The 12,062-nt window shown below is 34.7% G+C and overlaps 1 protein-coding gene across 2 annotated transcripts in view; it reads right to left on the bottom strand.

Moving 5' to 3' along the window:
* The window catches only part of KLHL1 (kelch like family member 1), a gene marked incomplete at both ends in the record, with an annotated part of 244,859 nt that overhangs the window by 36,407 nt on the left and 196,390 nt on the right, over positions 1-12,062 (bottom strand). For both annotated transcript variants that reach the window (XM_082337823.1, XM_082337822.1), the window contains one exon: positions 5,705-5,929. In XM_082337823.1, the coding sequence (XP_082193949.1) occupies positions 5,705-5,929 (225 nt within the window). The remainder of the gene's footprint in view (positions 1-5,704; positions 5,930-12,062) is intronic.

Below are 12,062 nucleotides of genomic sequence, written 5' to 3' on the forward strand. Positions count from 1 at the left end.
TCAATGAAAACATAAAGTTAAATTTACATCAATTTGCACTTCAGTCCTGATTTTCTTTATTAATAGTCAGAATCTTCCTCTGTTGACTCATCAGTAAGTAAGGGTCATGACACATCGGCAATAAGGATCATGCACTTCTCCTGGTGAATGAGCTCTTTAAGCAGTTTCTGATAAAGAAAGAAATTATTACACTATGTTCCCATGACATGTTGATTTAACACACTTTATGTCAGACAGCTATGGACAGTGATTAAAATAAAGATAGAAAAAATTAGAATATTCTTAACAGTTAATAAGGACTCAAAATAATACATAATAAGCATTGTCTTAATGAAAATGAAAGATTCAGTAAAATTATCTACTGCCAAGTAATTGATTTTTTCTATTAACAGTAGGTTTTCATCTTAAGAATTTTAAATGGCATAAATAATCAAAAGATCTTAAGATTTTTCACTATCATTTCATTGACAGTGATTTCATGACACAACTCTGTCATGTACAAGTCTGTATATGAATCTTACAGTTATTTCTGTGGGATACAGGAAATCACTAAAAATAATCATCTGAATGAAATGATGAAAATTAGGCCTAGCATTTCTTGAACTTTCTCAGAATGAATAGAAAATTATTTTTTTAAAGTTCAAGAAAGTTTCAGAGTTTGACTTTGAATGAGCAGAATATAATTATCGTTATTAGATAATACATGGTGGTTGAGACAAAGGAAAGTAACCTTCCTTTCCCTCAAAAAAAACAACTAACCAAAAGCATCTTGCTTGGTAAGCAATTAGCTTTATTAAACTTTGTGTACCATTTATTATTCTTAAAACTCATAAGACATTTAACTGCATTTATATTCTCTGTAAATTTTAATAAGTATAGTCCTTTTAAAGAATCACAACAATAGTTCTGTAAATCTATAGTTCCATGCCTATATTGCAAATTTACACCTTGACTGGTGTCAGTGATTTGGATTATCATTTTTGTCACTAGCATTTAATGCAAATTTTTATCCATTAAAAGTTAATTGCACTTCATAATTTAGGAAATATTACTTTATTTGGTGTCTTGTACTTAAAGTGCAGAGGAGAAAATTTAGGTGAATAGAAGCATTGACTTTACGCTTTTGCATTATTTTAAAAATGGTCTTCTATGCAAAGTAAAATTACTAAGAGAAATGAAGTATTCAATAAACATTCAAACCTCCCTATTATTATCAGTTTCAGAATGTAATGACTTAATTATGCAGCTGCATTTGGAATTCAGCTATCAGTTAAGCTTCTTCACGTTTGGACATTGCACACATTATAACTGCTGACAATGCAAGGAAAGGACCCACCGCTTTTCTACAAGATCACACACAGACTGGAAATAAATGAATGCTTCTAATGCAGGTAAACTGGTTTAATTTACTTTGTGGTGAAGTTGAGGGTAGTTTATAACTTACAAGGTGAAAAATGCTACTAGTTCTATATTATGGACCAAAGCACTGATAGTGTTGAGTCACAATGTCCACAGAAAAAAACTGCAATAAGTTTAGACTAACCAGATATGTGTGCGTATATATATACATACACACAGGAATATCATGATGTATATGACATATATGGACATATATATATGTATACATATATACACATGTATCATATATATTTGAATTGGTATGCATATATATGCATTTAGGTACCATTACTATTTATGGATCAAAAAAAGGGTGATCATGTCTTTGATTTTGGCCAAAATAAATAGAAAGTCCTATATTATTTTTGATTCGTTAGCTCTGATTTTTACCTATTCCCTTTATTGGATAACTTATCAGCTTTTTGACTGATGCTCCATTTTCTCCACAACCTTTTCCCCCATTAGCAGTTCTCATTACTACTTAAAAATTACAGAGCTATCCATTTGTTTCCCAGTTAATCTTTTTTTCTCCTTTCCTCTGCCTCATGTGTTGGATTCTAGAGTAGTAAGCATGGAAGTGGAAATTCAAGCTGGGTCTAAGATGCAGGGTGGATCATCCTCTTACAGTGAAATATAAAAATAGACATTTGTACAAACACATAATGCCATTTGACATTTTTGCCATCACCATCAAAAATATTCTGGGATATTTTATCCTACAACTCCCTAACTTCCTGTATTTTCTTTCAGCTTCTGATTCTTGAACTTACTCTTTTAGATATTAATTTCTGTACATACCAGTTTCATGACGATCGCATTATAGGCAGGTATTCACTCAGTCTAACTTCAAGCATACCCCTTAGGTCCTTAAGAATACATTTACATTACATATTTAGCTGGTTCAGAACAATGGGTTGAAGCCATAACCCACTGTGTAAACTGAGACTCCAAAACTCTTTAGGTCCTCTGGGACCATTCATTCTGGGTAGAGTGAATTCTACCTACCCTAGGCCTATATGCTTTGTAAATAAATCTAAGGCTTTCCCATCAGCAATTAATATTTTTATAGCCTTTATAGCATTTTCACTCAGACAATTCCAACTGGCAAAATTCTCTCTTCCAAGAGGGGAGGAGGAAAAATATGTAACTTACCTCCACTCTAAGCTGCATAGGCATTTGTTAGGTAATACCGTGCCTTGTTATCCTTCTTCCCAAGCTGATCATCTTGCAAATACATGTTTGACTATGGACAGTGAGATCAGTATATTTACAAAACCAAAATCCAAAGCTCAAGTCTAGGCTTAACAGACAGTGTAAATCTAGCCTAAAATTGGAGTTTAGACACTCTTTACATAGTTCATGGGAAGGACAAGACAATTTAGGACACTGACCTGAAAAGACTGCCCTTCTCCCTTAACTATACTGGAAGCCTAATTTTCTCACTAAGGCACTTAAATTGTTTACTTTGGAAAGACAAGCTGAGTATCACTCTTTTGTTTGGTTCATTTATTTCTTTACTTTTTTTTAAACCACAGTTCCACTGGATTTGTTATCTAAAGTTTAAATTTAGTCTACCATTGATTCCCTATTTCCTCTCTTCCTCCTCCTCCTCCCCTACGTAGCCTATTAAGTCCTTTTATGAAGCAATTCTGTATCCACTTTTCCCATTTCTTTGCTGAACTTATAATTCACAATCTGTTTTACATTTTTTTCCCTCTTTGTTCTTTCAGTCTCTTTCTGCCTTCTCTATATGGGTCTTGATTTGGTCTTTCTGTTTGTCAGGTTTTCCCTTCCCCATATTTCATTTGTGCTTTCTGCTGCCTTTCTGGCTTATTACTCTTTTGTATTCCATGCTGTTTTATGGCCTACTTGACAGGGATAGTGGTTTCATTGTTAGTTGAAATAATACTTTTGTATCCCACAGTCAACACTTTCTTTTTTGTACTTTAGCACCACTTAATCCAGACACTACCACTACTATAGCTTCCATTCATCTTCCATTGACAGTGCTGAAACTGCCTAACATATGACTTCCTACACCATGCACTTTCACTACAAGATCTGTCAGTTTTCGTTTTCTCATTTCTTATTTCTACATATATCAACTTCTAAACCCATAGTTCTATTGAAGATTATGTGAAGACAGAATAAAGTGAATTGTATTGCCTGGTTGTGACTTTAGTCACAATGAGGTACATTTTTTTGCTGATGTCAACAAAAAGACATCAGTCTAAAGGATGTGTGCCTATTTCCAATCTTGTACACAAAATCCAATTCAAACAGCTCTAGCATTATCACTACATGGATATAACATAAGACATGCTTAGGAAAAAAAATGAAAAAAATATTTCTTACTGCAGATTAATTTCTCATTACAATAGGCATTTACTAAAATAATAACTTTATGGGATCCCTGGAAAAGAATAAATATTCAAATGAAAAAAAGCAATTAAATTCTATTAGCCAAGCTTCTCCGGAAATAATATATCATGACTCTTATGCAATTCCAAATAAAGAAAAAGAGCACATCTCTACTGCTCCCCAAACTGCATTTAATCATTTTCATCATCACCAACAAAATCCCAGTTTATACTTCTTTCCTCATTTCACATGTTGTTTACAAAAAGCCCCAATTTCTGCAATACAAAAATTTAAAAGTGATTCCACACAAAACCAAAAACCCCTCAGTGGTCAAATGCCTTGTGTGTTCCCTTTTTTCTTCTGTAGAAAATATAGCAGTTTTTCTCCAGTCATAACCTCAACATTCCTGAACAGCTTTACTGAAACTATAAAGGTATTTTTTAAATCTATTGACCAAAAGCACCTGTAGAATTATTAATCCAGAATGACACATATTTTTTGAACTGATCACAAATGGTTTTTGATCATGGCTCCATCCCTCTTGTGACTCAGAAAAGCTTTTTCTCTATCAAGCACTCCCTAATGTTTTATTAATACTTTCCTGTGTTAGAGCTGAGGTTGTTGCATTTTTACCACCCTTGGGAACAGCATTGAAACTAATAACAGATTCTGTAAAATTCTGGAACACTGGTAAGAAAGACATTACATGTATTTCTGCAGCATCAGAATTAAATTTAATCTTAGGAAACAATTTCAAACCGTAGAGCCATTAGCGTCATGATGCCATTTGACATAGATTCCCATCACTACTTTTTATTCTAAGACATGTTTAATAGCAAAAATACATTATACCAGCCACTCTACAAATGCATATTGTAAGTGTCAAATGGCAGGGGAAAAAAAAAAAGGCACCTTCATTTTCGAGATATTGATACAGTAGTACGTTAAAGCACTTGCTGCTGATTGTAACTCAGGGGAATGGACATGATAAACTGGCATGTCTTTTCCACTTCTGTTTTTCATGACGTGATGATTCTATCACACCGGATGCTTTTAGCAGAACAGGTAATGAACAGTTCAGTTTTCTATACCCTACACAAGTTATATTCTGGTGCGTATGTCCTATAGATTCTAAATTCCTTTCTCCAAGAGAGAAAATCTCTTCAGTCTACAATTAAGAAGAAAAAAGGATGTTTTTGAAACATCACAAAATTACTTATGTAAATGAATAAATTAGATCTTTTTTCTACTGTATAATATGATATACATAATAGAAAGACTACTTTTTTTTTTCAAGGAAACAATATAACTGTCTTTTGCTTAATTTAAAAAATAATAAAAAACCCACCAAATGTATATATTTCTTTGAGTAGAGAACAGGGATACAATGTGGCTTGATTAATGCTGACTGTGGTATGGATAATACTATTAAAAAACAAAACAAAACAAAAACCAAATCTGAAATAGTCTATGGGAAAATATGCTCTCAGTTACGATGAAACTATTGCTACAAATACTTTGTAAAGTCCACCAGTCCATCACTGATACAGTGTTTATAGCCTTTATTTCTTACCATACTGGATAAATGAAAATACATAATGCTTAGATTAAAAATAAATAATACCTTGATTGTTTGGTAAATAAAGATGTCCTTCTTCAAAATTAGTGCATACAAACTGGAATTTCCTCACTAACTTGTGTAATTTTCAGGGTTTCTTTCCCTGTTCCTCTGCCTTTGTTGTTTTTTTTTTTTTTGTCTTTTTCCCAGTATCATTTTGGTGAATAAAAAAACCTTCTATATATTCTTAGCGATCTAACAAGAACAATGTAAGCAGTCATTGCCACTGTTTAGAGTGCTACAATAGCTTAAAAGTACTGAGTTTTCCATTACATATTACATATCTGAAAAATGTGGTGTCTCTTTAAAACATTTTTTTTTCCTTACCTAAGCCATGCCTGTGTGTTGACATTGGTGGTAACACAGTCCAAGCCTTGGTCTTTGGATTGTAACACTCAACAGTGTTTAATGTCTTTAAACCATCCCGGCCTCCAATGACAAATAGCTTGTCATCGATGACAGCAACACCAAATTGAAGCCTCCTGCCATTCATCACTCCAGCCTGGATCCAGATATTTGTTCTGAGATCATACTTTTCAATAGTTGTAGCACCTGATGAGACATAACAATAAGATAATGTATACAAAATACATACAAAATTGGCATTTTTTTTCCTAAAAGTGTCAAAACTTTAATATTTTCTAATTAATTCCAACATCTTGACAAATATTTTCTGTTTCTTTAGACAAAGTAGTCCCTGGAATATATATATCTATGTGTATATATATACATATATATATTTCTTTTTTCCCCTTCCCCAAAAAAGTGAAAAAAAAAAAACCCTAAATGGTGCCTATAGAATCAAAGTATTGCAAGTCTGAATCACGGTATGCTCTAACTTTATGATATTTTTTTTACAGTTCAGTGACATAATTATCTAAGATAACTAATCTTGTTACACTTGATTCCAATCTTCCATGAAGAACAAAAAAGCCTGTGAAATTACATGATATTTTATAGAACTTGTATTTTAATTTGGGTTCATATTTTCTTTCTTATTTTAGGTACGCATGTGTAGTTTTTTTCAGACACGTTTCTGCTGGAAGTACAGAATGTTGTACTTACAATCTCAAACAAAATATTTAAAGAATGTTTCCATATACAGTCAAAACCATTTCCTTCTGAACTTAGTAATTTGATTACTTTCACAGATGAACTCAAAAGCTATAAAGAGCATTATGTATAAAATAACTTACCAGTTAATCATAAAGTTATTAAGAAGCTGTAGTAGCTTTAATGTAATATACAAAGATGAAATACAAAATGAAGAGTTTATTAACAAAAACAGAGTGTATTGTGTTTGTATGGCAAGGTTTTGGTAGCAGTGGCTTCTGTCAGAAGCTGCTAGAAGCTTCCCCTGTGTCCGACAGAGTCGCTGGCCAAGGCTGAGCCAATCAGTGATGGTGGTAGTGCCTCTGTGATAACATATTTAAGAAGGGGGAAAAAAAATACCAAGTGCTGGGGGTAACAGCAGCCAGAAGGGAGGAGTGAAAATATCTGAGAGGAACAACTCTGCAGACACCAAGGTCAATGAAGAAGGAGGGGGAGAAGGTGGTCCAGGCACTGGAGGAGAGATTCCCCTGCAGCCCATGGTGAAGACCATGGTGAGGCAGGCTGTTCCCCCGCAGCCCATGGAGGTCAATGGTGGAGCAGATATCCACCTGCAGCCTGTGGAGGACCCCACGCCAGAGCAGGTAGATGCCTGAAGGAGGCTGTGACCCCGTGGGAGGCCCATGCTTGAGCAGGCACCTGGCAGGATCTCTGGACCCATGAAGAGAGGAGCCCACACTGGAGCAAGTTTGCTGGCAGGACTTGTGACCCCATGGGGGACCCACACTGGAGCAGTTCGTGAAGAACTGTAGCCTGTGGGAAGGACTTATGTCGGAGAAGTTCGTGGACGACTGTCTCTCGTGGCAGGGACCCCATGCTGGAGCAGGGGAAGAGTGTGAGGAGGAAGGAGCAGCAGAGACAACGTCTGATGAACTGACTGCCATCCCCATTTCCCATCCCCCTGCACCACTTGGGGGGAGGAGGTAGAGAAAATTAGGAGTGAAGCTGAGTCTGGGAAGAAGGGAGGGGTGGGGGGATGGCGCTTTAAGATTTAGTTTTTAATTCTCATTATTCTACGCTGATTTGATTAATAATAAATTAATTTTCCCGATTTGAGTCTGTTTTGCCTGTGATGGTAATTGGTGAGTGGTCTCTCCCTGTCCTCATCTCAACCCACGAGCCTTTCATTATATTTTTCTCTACCCTGTCCTGCTGAGGAGGGGGAGTGATAGAGCAGCTTGGTGGGCACCTGGCATCCAGCCAGGGTCAACCCACTACACAGAGCGATAAAGGAAACATAATTAACTTAACCAAATTTCAGAAAGTGATGCATTCCATTAATTATGAGTGTCGGAAAGGTTAATTTAAAGCAAAAGCACAAATGTTTAAATGACAGATGAGTTTAAACTAATCCTTAAGACAGATACTTGATAATTCATCTGAAATGTAACTAACATTTTATTTTTACATACACATAACAGTGCTTAATTTCTAAAGTTTAAATATCCCTACAGAAAGAATCAACATAATTATTAAGCTTTACCAACTATTTGGATTATAATAAAAAGTTAGAATTCCATGGGAAATAATTCTTTTAGGATTCATCCATTCTTTGGAACAGAAAAGCAATGAACCAAGTGGAAACAAACATCATGAAAGCAGTACTTTTGTTAATTGAACTACAAAAGATATAATTTAAATTCAATTTGTATCTAAGTGTAGCAGAGCAGCAATAATGTACAATTCAATTGGATGTATTAAATCCCCTGCTAGTTTTATGAAGCCATAAGACATATGAAGCAATTTTTGCATTCAGTTGAGAGAGACATATTTGTTTATCTTTTGCCCCTAATTTAAAATTGAGAACTGTGTAAATGCGTTAATCTTTAGGTTAGAAAGAACAAAAATACAGATTATTTGGTACAGTTGTTTGGTGGTGCTGCAGGGCGTATTATGATGATGCATATTAATAAAGTTATGCTATAGTCCTGGAAATTTTTTATATGTGGAATCTATTCATGACAGATTCTAAAAGCTAGAACTGTAGGATGCAAGTTGTATAATGCTGTCTACTTCCATGGTAAAGAGTACAGTTTAAAAGCTTTGTCATACTGATTTCAGAAAATCTTACTAACATAACAAATACAGTCTTTGAATTACATTCAGTTATATATTTTCTAATATTGGTTAAGTCTGAGTTTGCCACAATGTTTTATTAAATTTCATATTGAGCATCTAATCCAGCAGATCCTGGAGTGCCTGATTTCTGTTTATCCAGTAAGGTGTCTTGCTAATATAACAATAATAATAATGATGATGATGATGATGATGATGATGATGATGATGATGATGATAATAATAATAATAATAATAATAATAATAATAATAATAATAATGTGGAATAGGTACTGGTCCTATAAAATGGTCTTTAGTATTGGGAACATGAATATAATACATTCCAGACTGCAATGCAAACAAGAACAGAAGACCTCTCAATTTACCATAGTCCTTGGATGAAATCAGCTCATGGATGAAGAAGAGATGATTGAATCAGCTAAAATATTATAGATATCTTGTCAATGGGTATAAAAGCATACTTTTAGTCTTTTTTGGCTGAATTCTACTTCATGAACCCCAAGTCAGTTCAGTTCCCAGCACTGGAATGCCCAGAGACTCTTCATGAATGCTAAGGTTGCATGAAGAATGTGGAAGTGATGTCTTCTTTTTGATGACAGTCTTGCTACAGGAAGAGCTCTAGGCCTAAAATTTCTTATCAGAAATCATTAGTCACTATAGGCTTTTTTAGTACATGTCATCACTGCATTCAGGCCAGCTGCATCATTTCATACCAATCTTGCATTCTCTAGACTTTTTTCAAAAAACACAGCTAAGTTAAAATTCTCATTCCTTGACTTCAGTGACTCTCAGCATGGATGATCAGCCTGCAACTTTTAAAGTGAGTAAAACTTACCAGAACATCTCAACCAATCCACCACCTGCAGCTGTACAGAGCAAACTCTAAACAGAAAATAGCTGTGTAGAAAACATCTACAGTCTCTCCCCTGTTCATGCGGTAAATAGTGAAGAAGCTGTGACCTCTGCTTGTACACTCAGCCACAAAATGAAGTAACATCTCCTATTCTGTTAACCTATCAGTCCTGTCATGGAGCAGTCTTAGTATACAGCTGGATATGGGCCTGTCTAAACAAACAAACAAACAAATAAATAAATACATATTTCTTTAAAAATGGTGCCATGTCCTCACCATGAAGACGCTCAAGCAAATTGAACAGTTTGTCCATAGAGGTTGGGCAGTCTTCATCCTTGAAGGCTTTTGAGACCCAAATGCATATGGTCTGATCTCATAGCTGATCCTGCTTTGAGAAGGAGGTTGGACTAGAAACCTCCTGGAGTCCCTTCTAACCTGAATTATACTGTGACTCTGTGATTGCACGATCCGGGATGGAGATCGTGGCCATCAGTTTCTTTTCCTAGGCATGATTAACTCTCAGTAAGAGAGTCTCATCTATGATACAATTTTATTTAAGATTGTGAAATGAAATACTGTGTAAATAAAAGACCATTGCAACCCTCTTCATCTTCCACTATGTCATATATTTATTTGAATTTCTTGTTATTTATTATTTACATAAACAACTATCTGTGAAAAATATACATAGTAATGAACTAAAAGCTTAACAATTCCTTGACAGCTTTCACTCTCAACAGAACTACATGAAGTCCTCTTTTTAACTTGAAGAGAGGAAAATTTACCCCACACATCAGACATTAGTACTGTTTTGAATGTGCTTTCTCAAATTTAATAGGTTGTAAAAACACAAACGAAATAGTTTTAATGAGCATTAAGTCATTCCTAATTCACGTCATGGGACTACATTTGGTTTAACAACACATAGATCATTGTTTCTGATTAGGTACTTGTCTTGGGGGAAAAAAAACAAAAGTAATTAAAGAAAAAAACCTGTCTTGCATAGTGCTGTTCTGTTCTAAACTGTTTTGACTGCAATGGCTCTGCAGAAGTAATATTTAAACTGGAAAAAATCTGTCAACAAAAAGGTGGTGGAACCACTGAAAGTTATCATCTACAGAAATTTTAGGATATCTTTAATTGGAAATTATTGAGAACAAACACATTTCAATCATACTAAACTTAATCCTACAACATGGGGGATGTGAATATATGAATTTAGATTCTTCTTACAGCTCTACAGACCATGATTCCTTAAACTTACCCTAGATGAAGGCAATGAGAATTATGCTAAGCTTGTTTGCATTTTAAGCCTACTTCTTTTTGTAATGTTTAGACTGTTCTTCATTCCCCTAAAAACGGAGAAGTACTAGGACAGCGTAGATTAAAGAGAGCAACTTTCTGCCTTTCCTAGGAAGAAAACTGGGTGATTATTTCTGACAATGCAATAGATTCTTTTCTTTAGTTCAACTGATTTGATCTTAAAAGTACAAGGATTTTATGCACCTAGGAGAGGAGAAGAGGCAAAATCCTGATTAAGTCCAACAGGATTTTACTAGACAAATCAGTTTAGCTACTTAAGCATCAGGTCCTCTGGGTATATAAAATCAATAACATATTGGAATATTGATTTTTCATCCATCATATATTTTATGGTTTGCATATACTTCAGAAAGAAATTATTATTACATTGCCAAATGTTAACATCACAAAAATGTTAAGAACTAATTTACTTGCTCTGAAAAGGAATAAAAGCAGAAGCTTTAAAGTATCACTCTGAGAACTTATAGATCTCATCTGCTAAGTGGATGACAATGGGACAGTCAGGACAATGGGCATGATCTGTCTATGAAAATCTTATTTTAAAGACTTTCTGTTAAAGACTGGAGTCTTTATATTAATTTTATTCATATTAAATATTTAAAGATGCTAATACAGAGAAATAAAAAATGCACAGCCTCCTTCAAAAAAATGCACAGATTCAACACAACGCTTAAATCATCTCTTCTAGCTATAGCTCTTTGTTTAGGTATATTCTGTACTTTATTGCTGATTTCCTGAAACATATTGATTGTATCATCTTCTGCATCATTGTTTATGGGCATGTCATTAATCTCATTACCAACAAGGGTATCACTTCATCTTGATGACAACAGCTTTGAGCTAGTGTTGCTGAACTATCTTGTCACTGAGTGAAGACTGTTTTGAAAATATGTCTGTTTTCCAAATTTTTAAGTATCTTAATTCAGATGGGCAGCAATGTCATTCTCAGTTTCTCTCACTCTCTTTTCTGCTGATTCTGTAATGACCTCAAACACTTGTATTATGATAAGGCTACTGGAGCTAAATAATTCATAAACATCAAGTTTTTTGGTAAATATTTTGCAATTTTGTTTTAGCATATATTTAAACAACTGATTATGTTTTATGACTTCAGGTAGCAGCTCTGCCATTGCCAGGAGCCTAAGTGGATCAAATTCCTTTCCTGCTCCTCTGGGCTCTAAAGATCCTCGTGTGATTTGGGTAGTCAGGAGTTGTGACTCTGTGTCCTGGTTTCAGCTGGGATAGAGTTAATTTTCATCTTGGTAGCCGGTATGGGGCTGTGTTTTGGGTTTAGGATGAGAACAATGTCGATGATACACTGAT

The sequence above is a fragment of the Platalea leucorodia genome (assembly GCF_965183815.1).
Source record: "Platalea leucorodia genome assembly, chromosome: 2".
Taxonomy (NCBI): Eukaryota; Metazoa; Chordata; class Aves; order Pelecaniformes; family Threskiornithidae; genus Platalea; species Platalea leucorodia.